The following is a 14,456-nucleotide window of genomic DNA, read 5'->3' on the forward strand; positions in this document are numbered from 1 at the left end:
AAAAACAACAGCTAATGTTAGAGATGGGTGATGAGAAAGGAACGTTTCTGGATTTGGAAATTTCTCTGACCTGCTCACCCATACCAAGAGTCTGCTTGCTCCGGCTGCGTAGTCCAGTGCCGCCACTCTCGGCTGTTTTAGCAGTTGTGGAGCAGACGGCCCTTTTCTAAAGTTCCTCCTGATGTTCAGGGCTTGAGTTTAAAGCAAAGAAATTCCAGAGTATGAACTTGGTCATATTTTTCACTCAATTCAGAAGCCACAAATAGGTCCCTGTCTACAGTGCAGGCCTCCAAAGCCCCATATTGGTGATAAAGTGCTAGTTCTGAGACCCTGGGGGAAACTTCACTTTGCAGCCTAGTTCATAATAGATGAACTTAACCTACAAGCAGGAGGGGTAATTGGAGCAGAAGCTGAAGAACCAGAGAGAGAAAGATTACTCTGCGCCAGTTCAGCTTGTCTCTGGGGGGACAAAACTACCTTTCTGAAGAGCAGCAACTCTTAATAAAACCAAAAGGGAAAAGAAAACGAGGCACCAAGCCCCAAACAGTATGAAAAAGGATCCTGAGACACTGGTAGAATCAGTTTGATTTGAGCCTCACTACCTCTTCTTTAACAGTTTCAGATCATTTCTCATGACAGATGAGGAAGTGTTAACTCTCACAGCAACAAGGGTGGTTTTTGACTCATATTTACATAGGTTCCGTCTCCTCTGTACCGCTGCTATAGTTGTTTTTCCAAAATTCAGATCTGATCACTCTACCACTGCATTTGAAAACCTTTGCAGGTTCCCCGTGGTTTGGAATTAAGTCTGAGCTCTGAAGCGTGGTATCCGATGCTCTTCGCCATCTGGCCCTGGACTCATTTTCCAGTACCACCTCTTGCCCCTCTCCCTTTGCCAATGCACCCCGGGCCTTAGCTTTCTTGCCTCTTAACAAAATCTCTGTGCATTTTGATGTCTTTCCTTTTTTCTGTACTTAAAATGCCTTTTCCTTTCTTTCTTTCTTTCCTTCTTTCCTTACTCCCTCCCTCATGTCCTTTTTTTTCTTTCTCCTTCCATTCTTCAGGACCTACCTCAAATATCACCTCCTCTTTGAAGCCTTCTCTGATCCTCTCAGGTAGAGGTGGGCACTCTCCACACTCCCTTGGATCTCCATCTATAAAGCTAGATCGCCCATGGCATCGTGCTGTGATGAGTTGTCCGTGCCCCTGTTTTATTACCCCTTCACTTCCCCCCACACACGCTACCACCAGTCATGCTAAAAGATCAAGGAATAGATCTCACTCATCTTTGAGTTCTAGACGCATCCTGGCATCTGAAAGCAAGCATGACTATTGATTTCAATTAAATTGAATCTCAGTCTTTCCACTAAAGGATTCTGAAGTTCTTTTAAAATCATAACATTGTCCCTCAGCCTATTCCCTTCTACATTACCACCACCCAAACTAATGATGTAAGTGGTGTATTATAGACCTGAGAGTCATACAAGGGCAAGAAACCAATGAGCGTACCATCTGGAGTCTCTGTGATTCCCCCAAAGAGAAGCACTTTCTACATCTGTGCCAAAACTTGGATATCATTTTATTTCTATTTCCACCTTCCTTTGAGCGTCACTTGTGCCAAGAGCTTCCTGCAGTACATCGCAGCTCTGGTCACCCTGACCTGAGGTTGGGAGGCAGGTCCCACAGGTTCTCAGACCCACGGGGTAGTACTTACATGAAATGGGGACTCAGCAGGGTGAAAAAGCCACTCAGAATCCTCTTAGCTGGTGTTAATTCATTTCGCTTCAAGCACAGCAAGAGGGGAAAGTCAGATGAGTGATTACTGCACCTTGATTACAAGCCCAGACTTCTTAGCCTGGCCTGTGTTGTTTGATCAGAAATTAGAGTGTCACTTGAAAACCCCTTCATGTGTGGGTGACATGTGTGTCATTGTCCAGTTACCTCCTTTTCATCATGTGTTATCTCTCCTTGTGCTTCCACAGGACCCATCCATTTTCACAGTATTGACTGCCAAGTCTGTCCGCCCTGGAGTGGCCATCGCTGATTTTGTCATCTTCCCACCTCGATGGGGGGTTGCTGACAAGACCTTCAGGCCTCCTTATTACCATAGTAAGTCTCTCTTTTACCAAGCTGCATTTGGAAACCAAAGAAACAGCAAAGCAGTGAGCATTACCCATCCAGAATACCGCTGGAGGTATTTCTGGAAAATTCTGCCCAGGGTGGAGTTCAGGATCCTGCCACTTGAGACCTAGACTTTAAGTTGCTTAAATACCACATCTTCTGTGGGGATGGCAGTGATGTGTTGACTCTGAAAAGGAAATACTGTGTAATGCCTAATACCCAGTTCCTCTGGCCCTGGAGAGAGGCAGAAAGGCTGGTAAAGTGTGAAGCAAGAAGTTTCTTTACATTTCAGATGCTTCTTTTGGGAGGAGAAGAACGGTGGGATGTTGTTGGTGAGTTTGTTGTTTTGGGAAAGCTCATTACTTAAGTCTGGTTTAAGAGGCAGAAAATGTGCCTTCTCCAATTATTTTGGCAGGGTAAAGCAAACACTCTAGGGGATGGATTCCATTCTGGAAGCAGTTTCCGCAGAGCATTTGTTGCCTAGAATAGAACTTACCAAATCTACTATTTTTACTTTATTAATAATATTATTACTAATAGGTAATAATTCTTGACCATTTTCTATGGCTTTAAGTTCTTGAAAAGTATTAACTCATTTGATCCTCATAACGGTTGTTAAGAGATAGGTGGTTTCATTGTCCCCTTTCTTCTTCAGAAGATGAAACTGAGACAAGAAGGATTAAGTAAGTTGTTGAAGGCTTCACAGCTAGTTAAGTGGCGGAGGCAGGATCCAACTCAAGGCAGTCTGTTGCCAGAGCAGACAGTCATGACCACTGACTGATGTACCTAGCGCAGTGTCCAGTACATGACATGCATCTAATAAATATTTATTTAATAAGTGAATGCATCACCAAAAATGAATACGGTACTTCATGGCTGTGCTCAATGAGGTTGGTATTTTTAATTGTGCAGGAGCTGGCTGTAAATCCAAGCTAAAGGTCAGTGTGCAATTCCAATTCCTGGAGATTGCATTTTTGTACATGGAGTTCTGGAAAGACTCTGAGGTGCACTTCAGCTGGAACATTCTAAAAAACAAACCCCTTTCCTTAGGTAACCTCAGGGTCTTCTGTCTATCTGAGGCCCCTCTCTCTATGTACCAGCTCCCAGGGCTCAACAGGACACAACAGTGTGCTGAAGGGGCAATTTAAGCATTTGCAGAGGGCAGGGAAGCAAGGCCCTCAGGATGGAAGAAGGCCTCTTCATGGTCAAATTCCAGCATCGCCTTTTTCAGGTGACACCCTTATGGTGGAGAAAAGGACACAATCAATTACCACCACAAAGACAGCAGATACTTTGTGAATAGAGTCGTAACAAACTATGTCCTTTCTGAAGAGTGTCAAGCCCATCACAGGCCCTCGCTGTTCTCCTCCTGGAAGTTAGTCCCCTAGAGGGCCTGCTGTCATGAGAGAGACTCGCTCTTGTTTATAGCCTGTGCCTCATATGCTAGTCCTTGGTAATTCACTATTTCACATAGCTCTTGTATTGAGGTTGCCCTGTGTGCCTGAGGCAGTGGTTCTCAAATCTTAGTATGTGTCAGAATCACTTAGAGGGCTTTTTAAAACACGGATTCCTGGGCCCCCCTCAGACTTTCTGCTTCAGTAGGTCCAGGATGGGGCCTGAGAATTTACATTTGTAACAATTTTCACGTGATGCTGATGCTACTCTTCCAGGGGCCACACTTTCAGAACATTAGGGGATACCAAAATCACTTAGAATGCTTTTTTAAAAAAAAAATTTATTCCCAAGATCCACTCTCAGAGAGTATAACTAGTTGGTTTTGAGGTGGAACCTCAGAATCTGCATTTTGAACTAGCAAGTCAGGGGTTCTGTTGCAGGAGGTCTGCAGACCACATGTTGAGAAACGCTGGCCTGGGTTTGTCTCCCCACCCAGGGCCAGGGACAACAGAGCATCCTGACTTGGACAAGTCTGCTACTGGGACACAGCTCTCAACCCACTCATTGATTTTGGTTTGTAGTTCAGGCTGCCTGAAACAAATGGCCTTGTGATATGCCTCTTACAATTTTTTAAAAGACTCCCCAGTAAATTTGGCTCAGGATAGATAAGATCTCAGAAAAGTATGATTGCCCTAACTTAGTTGGAAAAACCACAGAACCCCAAGTTAGAAATTATTTCTACCAGAGATATTAAAAATATTGCCATAGCAATAATCAAAATCTTTCTACTTTGAGGTGACTTTATAGGAGAAGTGGAGAATTATTTCTGTAGAAATATTGCCTCCAGTAATCTTAATGTACCTTAGTCAACTGGATTCAGCATTAATCAGAAAGGCAAGGTCTGCCCTCCCACTGTCCTTTGAAATATGGAAAATGATGTAGAAATGTCACACCAAACTCATTGCTACCTAAATTCATATTGAGATCAAAGCTGAATTCTGTCTTGCTGTCTTCTTAAAATTTAACCATGAAGGTGACCCTGAGGACACATACTAGATTGAGGAACGTGACAGTATATTTCAGTCATGAGAACTGCTTTTAAAATATAGACACTTGATGCTTACAGTGATTTCTTTTCCTCTATTTCTGTTTTATGAAGAAGCAAGTAGAGCTATGATCTGGGTCTTACCTTTTTTGTAGGAGCCTGCAACAGCATTTTGTTTTCTGGGCAGGATAGGGATGGCTACTTAGTTAATTGCAGAAGTATTTCGGCACTTGGTTATACTTTGTATGCAAGGAAGAGGGGAGGGGCATTTATCATGTCAAATGTTTGTCTTTGCAAGGGTTCCCAATGCCATATCTCTCCTCTGTCCATGGTTTGCTCACTCAGCACTCTCATGGGACAGACTAGGAATGACTTTAGACAGGCTATTTCGTACTCATCTTTATCAGAGTATTTAGCACAATGTCCAATTAGATATGTTGGATGAATGGATAGGCAGATGGATGGGGTGGGGAATGGACAGGTGAATGGATGGATGGATAGATGGGTAGATGCACTGAAAGACAGTTAAATTTACTCAGGTGTTATATTTCTTTAATTCTTGCTCTAAATGTGTTGCTATTCTGATAAAGAGCTTTCTTGCAATAGAAACATAAGATTGAAAGAATGGGAACATGGTGATTCTTGTCAAATTTTGTTTATTCCAGAAACCACAACTAGGACCAATGTATTTAACTTATATGAAAGCAAATTTCTATTTAACATGAGAGAACTTTCTAACACCCAGAGCTCTTCAATAATATGATAGGTTTCTTTGTTGAGTAGAGAGCTTCCGTTCACAGGAGGCATGCAGGCAGAGCCCAGGAGGCAATATGTCAGGAATGATATAGAAATTTCGTCTATATTGAGTAGAAGTAGGGATCCCTTTCAATTTTAAGAGTTTAGGATTCTATAGAAAGAATGTCAATGGAAGAAGAAAGAAAAGAATGAATCTAAGAGAGGTTTTAGAAAAAGATATCGGATTCAGATATAGAAGATAATATTTGTTAGCATATATGGCATTTATGGACTGGTTTTTACAGATACTAAGATCCTTTCACACAAATTGTCATCTGATAATCGACTCCAAGTCCAGGGTTCTTTCCATTCCATTACCCTTCCATCCACACACACACACCCCACTTCAGTTTTCTAGATTGGGAACCAGAAATATGGTGATGCCATGTACAACTGTGGTACAATTTGGGAAGAGATTCAGATCTGGAAAAAAATAGTTTTGATATGGGGCTTGTAAGCCTAGATGATGGAGTATATGAGCTGTTTATTATGATTTGCATTTTAATTATTATTAAAATTCTTGTCTAGGCCCTGATTTTCTTTAGATCTAGCATAATTTCCTTCAGGCAGTGGAGTTTAAGACCTCTGATCATCCACGTGGCCATAGAGTAGAGCTTTGCCTACCAAGGATTCCACACTAATGAATGTTTCGTGGATGTTTTCCTATCTATCTGTGTTCTTTATTAATCCTATAAAATTTATCAGATTTTCCTGTCTTCTTGGCATTCTGTGGAAATAATGCTTGAGAGGTCTTGGTGTTTTCTAGGTCTTGCCCTGGATAATAAAAATAATACTGTTTCAATCTTCCCAGGGAACTGCATGAGTGAATTCATGGGACTCATCAAAGGTCGCTACGAGGCAAAGGAAGGTGGGTTCCTGCCAGGGGGAGGCAGCCTGCACAGCTCAATGACCCCCCACGGGCCTGATGCTGACTGCTTTGAGAAGGCCAGCAGAGCCAAGCTGGCACCGGAGAGGGTTGCTGATGGCACCATGGTAAGCAAGTTAAATGCCACGCTCTGGTGGCCTCTGGGCTCCTCAACCTTGTTGGGAGGAGTGGCTATTTTTTATTTCTCTGAAGTCACAGAAGAGGAGTCTGTGTGTGTATGTTCCCGTGTGTGTACGGACATACCACTGTGTGCACACTAGGCTCCTGATGTGGTAGAGTAGAAAGAGCTTTGGGTTTGGAGACAAATCTGAGTTCAAATCCCAGCTCTTTGTTCCTGTGTGACCTTGAGCAAGTCACTTAACTTCTCTGTGCTTCATTTTCTCCATCCGTAGAACAGGTATGGTATCCAACCCAGTAGTGGCTGTGATTTAACCTAACAGACTGTCCAGCACATGTAAGGGGATATTATTAATACCATGTGGGAGGGTCTTCCCTTATCTGTATGCAGCCCTGTATATACATGCTCTGTCTCAGAGTCACTTCCTGCTTTAGGAAATAATCCTCTGGGCCACAGTAGCAGGCGACGCAGGGTGTCACCTTCAGCCAGTTTCTCAAGCCAAGGAAAGTCAAGAAGCCTTTGCCTCACTATCGTCAGGGCTTGTGAGCAGCAGTTCTCAGCCCTTTTCTCATTTTCTTTTGCTCTCCTTTGGCATGGGATGAAACTGATGGGATTGAAAACCTGTTTGGTATTCCCCCTGTGTCAGGCTGTGAACGCTGAGGCTGAACACAATTGCAGTTGGCTGCGGTACTTAATTTTATTTTATCTTTGCATTCTTGGAGGTAGAGTTTATGGACCACAAGGAGTAATTTTATGCCAAATCATATGCAAATTTGCCTTACATTTTTAAACAAGTGCCTTCAAGGCTACCTGACTTTAAAATCAATAGCACAGACCTGCCTGCCTCCATGCCCAGCTTGCAAACTACCTAAGCGGGGAGCTTTATCTGTCTCTGGCCAATGCAATTTGCTTTCAGTCCTGACTCCAGGAGCAGAGGTGATGGAGCTGATCTACAGGGGGAGGGTGCAGAGTCTGCTTGACCTCGGCCCTGTTTCCCCTTGCAAGGGCTTCTGCAGAGTTTCTGTAGAACCCCTATGTCTCTATGAGATGTCATTTGATAATCTCAGTTAAGCTCTTGCCTCCAAAGCTTCCTGCAGGTGCACAGGCTACCCCAGAGTTGGCACTCAGCAACCTTGGGTGCCCAGCTTGGCTTTGGATGGTCAGTGTTACCAGGGAGCAGTGTTCTGCAGCACTGAGGCACAGGACAGGGCTGTTTCTATGAGGAGCAAGGCTTTGGGAAATGTCTAGGGCCTGCAGCACTAGCAAGAAAGAGCTCTCCTATGTAGGGGGTTAGAGGGATGGGAGCCCTGGGTAGCCAGGGAGCCCAGACCACCTGATGGCAGAGGGTCCAACACTTTACCTAGAGCTAACTTTGGGTCTTTCTTACTATTTCCCATTATGTAATTTGGACCCAGGCCCATCTGTACGCCTTATTCTTATTCCAGTTTGGAATAAATTAACTTTATACAATACTGTCTTCGAAATTCAACTGAGATGGGGATTTTGTTACTCCAGTCAGACAGCAAGTCTCCTAAGAAGCAGTCAGCAAAGAGACTACAACAACAACAATGGCCATAATAATGACCCTTATGTCTGAAGAGCACTTTATAATGTGTACAGCACTTCCATATGATCTCATCCGGTCCTCACATCAATCCTGTTATGGGAAGGTAGGCAGGCGCAGGCATCTCCATTGTTTTAGGCAAAAGGAAGTTAATGTATACTAGACACCCAAATATTAACGTGGGTTCTCTGAGTTGAAAAGCACAAGAGAATTTTTATCTTCCTTTTGTCTACCTATATTTTTTAAATTCCCAACAGTGTGAGTACATAGAATTGTAAGGTTTTATTTGTTTCTTTTTTTTTTTTTTTAAAGCCACTGTCAGTAGGAAAATCAGCAATCTGTGCAGCTGGAATGTCTAGGATGCACAGAGCACTTGCATATTCTTTCTGTTGTAGACAAAAACCTCCTGAGCACAGCGGTCACCCACCATTCGGATCCTCTGGGATAGGGCTTCTAAAAGTGCTACAGCCGTTTCCTGCCTCCTCCTCCGCCTCCTCCTCACTCCCTCTTTTCTTCTTTTTCCTTTTTCCAGCCCATCTCTTGATCACTCTTGAGAAAGAAAAGCTCAAATCTCAGCTCTGCCACTTTTTGCTACCGTCACCTTAGACAAATCATTTCCCAGCTCTGAGCCTTAGTTTCCTCCTCTGCAAAATGGGGAGTACGACCTCTCTCACAAGGACATGGCCGCGGTAAGTGATGGTCCCTGAGAAGATGAATGTTCCTAGGACTCTCCCACCTCTGCCCTTGGATCTAGCAAATTGAGCTCCGTAGTGCTACAAGGACAATGTGAGGCTTGCATGCTCAATTGCATTTTATAGAATGAAACTTGAGGCTCAGAGAAGTTAAGGGTCTTGCACAAGGGATCAGCAGCTTATAAGTGGTAGGGCAGAACCGGAACCCAAGGCTTGAGCCTGCTCTTCTCACTGTGCTAGCACTTGTGATTTATTGCTCAAAGATTCTGCCTACCTACATCTTCTCTCTTGACATCTAATCAAAGGTGTTTTATTATCCACCTCACTTCTTTCTTGTCCTCATCCTTATTTCCTACAGGCATTTATGTTTGAGTCATCTCTAAGTATGGCCGTCACCAAGTGGGGGCTCAAGACCTCTAACTGTTTGGACGAGAACTACTACAAGTGCTGGGAACCTCTCAAGAGCCACTTCACCCCCAATTCCAGGAATCCAGCAGGACGTATTTGAGACTGGAGCATTGCTACCTTAATTGAGAATGGGATTTGTGTGGATTCCTTTAGAATCTCACACTCTCTAGCAATATTAGGGGAGGGGATTGGTTAAAATGAGAACTCACTTTTTCACAGTCAGCTTAATTACTTAATAAAAACTTGCTGGTGTTCTGTGGAAGTGGCAGTTGGTCATAATCAGGTCTTGCTGAGGCAGACCTGTATCAGCCACGACTGGGGGTCCATGAGATTGGACTGAGACCAGGATCCCTTCACATGTATTTAGTCTGAGTGCCTTTATTCTAGGAGCACAAGTTCAGGATGCCTATCACAGACCACAAGACCAAACCACAAGGAAGGAAAGGTCAACATAAGGACCACGAGCTGAGGCTGAAGCCAAGGCTAAGGTCCCAGGAGTCAATCCAGGTATAGGGAAGCATGGGATGGGGGCTGGGAGAGGGGGGCACAGTCAGCAGATCTCCAGACATCCAGTGTCATCCTAAAACAGATGGGCAGCCAGGCCAGTAAGTTGTCTAATCTTGGTAGTCATGTAACAGCAAATATGGTGATAATGGACAAGAAGCCCAGCCACCAGGAGTTAGCATCATTCACTGAGAGTAACCAACTGTCGAGATTTTTGCACTAAAAGCCCCATATCCCAGGAAACCCCTCAGTCCTAGTCAAACCAGGACAGTTAGTCACCTTACTATTCACTCATTTGTCAGTTCATTCGGTTACCATGCACTGAGTCCTTACTATGTGCCAGCTCCAGAGCAAGACACTGGGGATGAATGATTGAAAAGGAAGAAGTCGTCTCTCCCCTTAGCGAGCTCACAATCTGGGAAGATCAGGGCCGAAGAAGATCAAGGTCTGAGCACAGAGCCATAACAAAACCGAGGCGGTGCTGTGTAGGAAAGCTGCTCCTGACAGCTCCCTTCCTAAGGTTGACCTCCCTCCCAGAGTACGAGGCTACACCAGACTTTGGTGAGTTGATTCTCCTGGAGTGAGAAGACAGGCAAATCAGAACAGAAAGGAATGGGAATTGATATTTATTGGGTCTATAGTTTTAGCACATTTCCCCCACTTTTTGCGTGGTAGCAATTTTGATATGCTGCTACCAAGTTTTTATGTAACAATATGTAGTGAGAGTCAGCTATGTGTCAGGGCCGAGCAACTAGAGTTGCCAGATAAAATACAAGCTTCCTAGTTAAATTTGAATTTCAGATAAAGTGAATAATTTTTAGTATAAGTATGTCCTATACAATATTTGGACATACTTATACTAAAAAATTATTCATAAAAAATTTAATTGGGAAGCCTGTATTTTTATTTGCTAAATCTGGCAACCCTACAAGGGATATGGGTGGTCAAGAAGATAGATGTGGTCCCTGCCCTTACAGAGGTTACATTCTAGTGAGGGAGGCAGATGAAATAACAAGCAAAGTAATTACAAACTGTGAAACATGCCAAGAAAACAAACAGAAACTGAGATGGGAATAACAGGTGGGCTGGGGAGATCTTTCCTTAGAGAAGGTCTTCAATGAAGAAGTGACATTTAGCCAGACCTAAAGAATAGGAAGGAGCAAGTCATTGGAAGAGTAGGGTTGGGCCAGGGTGGGGTGGGGAGGAGGAAAAGCCTTGTGGTTCAAGGAACTGAAAGAAGGGTAGATATGGGGAGCTAGGAGCCAGCCATTGCAATAGTCCAGGCGAAAGACAACATTGTCTTGGACTGATGAGGTGGCAGCAGAGACAGAGTGGACACGTTCCTGAATGTTTTAGAGTAGACCTGAAGGAACCTGTTAGTGGATGGATGTAAGGGATGAGGGAAAGAGGAGTAGAGGACAGGGCTGGGACTACTGCTGGGTTTCTGGCAGTGGTACTTCATAGTCTCAAACAATGTGAAGTTGTCTTTGAAGGTGACAAAAGTTGGTGTGCCTTCCCAATGTTCCTTAATATAAAGAAGTCTTTCTTAAAAATTAAACATTGTTAACTAGTGAAGCAGTTAATACCTTTTAATAAATTTTAAAATTGACCACTGTAGCAGAAGTTGCCAGGGGCCCACCTATATTCCATCGGCACCACCATCCAGGGCTGACCGGCCCTTCCAATTGCCAGCACCACACAGGAACTCTGCCTGAGGCCCAAACCAGAACCTGCAAAAGTGCTGAGGATTGAACAGCCCTCAAACAATGACAAATGGGAATTAGTGGATAAACACTCCAGCTCTCTTGCCCTAAACCTCTGAGGCTTGCATTTGGCCCTGGCTCCCTGCAACTTGCAGAGGGATTGAGCTCCACTGCCGCTGGTGGCAAGTACTGATCACGGCCCCATTGTCAGCTTCCTTCCTCCTCACTTCCCCACTCTCCCATGGTGCTTCCTTGGCTCTTGCCTCGAATAACCCCAAACAAAACAACCACTAAAATATTTTATTCCCAGACTCCAGCCTTCCTATAATGAGCTCATTCTAACCCTAGTCCACACACGTACCTAGACTCTCGCCCACTTCAGTTCACTCTATCATCAGTTTGGTGGCAAAGTCTTCCTAGAGCTAAGTCAGCGTTCTGGGTTTACATCCATTTAGCATCGAAGCCCGTGTACTTTATCTCCCCACGCTGGCAGCAACTCATCAGCAGGAGACAATATTTCACCCAGGCCAGGCCATTCACCCTAATTAAAAAAGATTTAGTTTCCTTCTGTTGTGCTTCAGATCTGCTATAAAGATCTGTATCATTTCCTTAATTCCCTTTTCCCATAGATACCTTCCTCTGCCATGCTCCTCAAGAAATATACCTTCTCTTTGCTTAGAAATATAGAATTTGAAGAAAAAGTCCCCCTGATTAGGTTTCCTCCAACAACAGGAGGGTTTTCTACCAGATCCCATGGCATCCTTATATATTTTCCTGTTAGAGGAAGTGTAATAGAAGCCAGCCTTTCCTTCTTTTTGAGAGACTTCTCTGACAGCTCAAGCTAGTAACAATGGCTCTAGACCAACGGTTCTCAACAGCAGTGATTTTGCACCCTCCTCCCACCTAATGACATCTGGCAAAGTCTGGAGACATTTTTGGTGTCACAGCCAGGGAGGGTGCTACCAGTATCTAGTAGATGAAGGCTAGGGATGCTGGTAAACATCCTACAATGCACAGGACAGTCTCCCACAACAAAGAATTATCCAGTGCTGGATGTCAGTAGTGCTGAGGTTGAGAAACCCTCCTCTAGACACAGTGGTTCTCAACCTCAGCTGCACATTGGATCTCCTGGTAGCTTCTAAAACTCCACGTGCCCAGGGTATACCTCAGACCAACTAAACTAGAAATGCTGTGGATGGAACCCAAAGGAGAATTTTTTTTGAAACTCTTCAGGTGATTCCAATGCACAGGCAAGGCTGAGGACCACTGTGTTAGAAACTACCTTAAAATCAGTTTCCAAAACGCTCTCTGTTTCCAACCTCAGATCCTGGTCCTGATAAATCAGGGCTTCCTACCCTGATGGAAGGAAGATGGAAAACATCCCCAGAGCTCCCAGTGTTCCAGTAAACATGGAACGGGATGAGACGGAGCAGGTGTATTGTGAGGGATTATCCAGGAGGAAAAGCAGGCTGCCAAGCAGTGGTGGGGAGGGCCCCTGCCTCCCACCAGAAAGCATGAGCTTTGGTGCCCAGGGTGGGCACAGGGAGAGTGCAGTGGGGAACAGAGGGCAATTAGGAAACCAAAGGCCGAGATGTAAACTATTTACAAGGTAAAAGTTAATGTGCAGTTTCTGTGTTGTGATTTCCCAGAGTGATGAAAGCGTTATCACTCCTGGGTTTGAGGGAAATTTTGTCCTTCTGGAAAGATATTTTACTACTAAAATGAAACATAAAAAAAAAGAGGCTTGAGAGCTGACATTTAAACTTCTTCCTTACATTTAGCAATCAGCTAGCCCTCAATTTGATATAATCAACTGTATACCATTGCATCACACATCTGAGGTATTTATCCTTTTGTGAGTCAGTGGAGTGCATAGTTGAGAACAGGTGCTGGAGCCAGATTGCCCGGGTTCAAAGCTAGCTCTACCACTTATTAGCTGTGTAACCCTGAACAAGTTATTTAACCTCTCTGAGCCTCTGTTTCCTCAGCTATAAACTGTGGATAATGATAGTACCTACTTCATAGGGAATCCAGACTCTGGAATCCAGATGGTGCTTTCATAGCTGAGTGAGTTTGAGCAAGTGACTTAACCTCTCTAAGCCTCACTTTCGTCATTTGAAAGAAGGAGATGATTTATTTCACAGGGATTTGGTACAGGTTAAACGTGGCCAGGCACTAAAGGCACCCTCACTGCTTGGGGCACATCGGGAGCAGAGGTGAATAGTAGCTATCATCGTTATTGTTTTTCATTGCTATTATGACTCAGTGAATGCTTATTAGTTGCTGCCTTAGGGAGGGCGTTGTGCCACCTACTGTAGGAGACATTAGAATGAGTAAGCCAAGGTCCTTGTCCCTAAATTAAAACTAGCATTTAGCTGAAGAGGAAGGCATGGACCCTTCTACTACAGTAAATAACAGAAGCCCAAAGTGTGGAAAATTTAGAAGTATTGCCTCATTTTTGTCATCTTTTAGGTCTTAAAACAAGAAAACCATATTGAAGTTCAATTTAAGATCTCAACAGTGCATATTAATAGCTCAATTAAAATGAAAGTTAAGATAGAATCTGAAGTGGCTTTGATATAAGTAGTTCACATATGACTAGTGACAGAGCTTTTCCTGGAGGCATCTTGCCTAATCATGTGGGCCTCTGGGACTCTAATTAGCCTACTCCAGGTTTTTTAAAGCTAAAATTATATCAGAAGCTTCGACACAACCCACTATAGCACTATTAACAGGGATACCTTGTCGAAAGCAAGTGTATGCGGTTCTAGACAGTCCCTGGAAGAGAAGTTTAACAAATGGGGCGGTTTGCTCATTCATGAGCATTTGCTGCCTTTATTTTGGATCCTATGAATAAAATTAAAATCTGAAGGACAGATGTAGTTTATGATACTACTTCTCTTAATGAAAGGACATGGTATCAATTAAGAGTGAATTCAGCTGTAAGGAACTGCAAATCTAACAGTAGCTTAACAACTAGGACTTTATCTCATGAAAGAAGTCTGCAGTTGGCAGGACAGGATGGGGACAATGACAACCAGAAGTTATCCTGGACCCAAGTTCATTCTGGTTTTCTGCTCCACTATTCTTGGTATATTGTCTTCATTCCATTTCTAGGCCTCACATCCATGTTCTAGGTCACAGGAAGGGAGGAAAGCAAAAGAGTGAAGGGACAGAAGGATTTCTCCTTAGAGAATGTTTTCTTCCTATGCAGGAAAGGAGGCC

General features: G+C 43.8%; 1 protein-coding gene across 4 annotated transcripts in view; it reads left to right on the forward strand.

Moving 5' to 3' along the window:
• HGD (homogentisate 1,2-dioxygenase) overlaps window positions 1–9,286 on the forward strand; it is a 44,015-nt gene extending 34,729 nt beyond the window's left edge. Inside the window, exons 12-15 of one of the 4 annotated variants that reach the window (XR_011529465.1) lie at window positions 1,983–2,453; window positions 6,168–6,349; window positions 8,457–8,613; window positions 8,975–9,286. Coding sequence is in view for 1 of the 4 variants with exons in the window: in XM_008514636.2 (XP_008512858.1) it covers window positions 1,983–2,109; window positions 6,168–6,349; window positions 8,975–9,124 (459 nt within the window). In the remaining 3 variants the exon portion in view is untranslated. The remainder of the gene's footprint in view (window positions 1–1,982; window positions 2,454–6,167; window positions 6,350–8,456; window positions 8,614–8,974) is intronic. The other 3 variants (XR_011529463.1, XR_011529464.1, XM_008514636.2) reach the window with 3 other exon arrangements.
• The last annotated feature ends 5,170 nt before the right edge of the window (window positions 9,287–14,456 follow it).

Source organism: Equus przewalskii, chromosome 18 (assembly GCF_037783145.1).
Source record: "Equus przewalskii isolate Varuska chromosome 18, EquPr2, whole genome shotgun sequence".
Classification (NCBI taxonomy): Eukaryota; Metazoa; Chordata; class Mammalia; order Perissodactyla; family Equidae; genus Equus; species Equus przewalskii.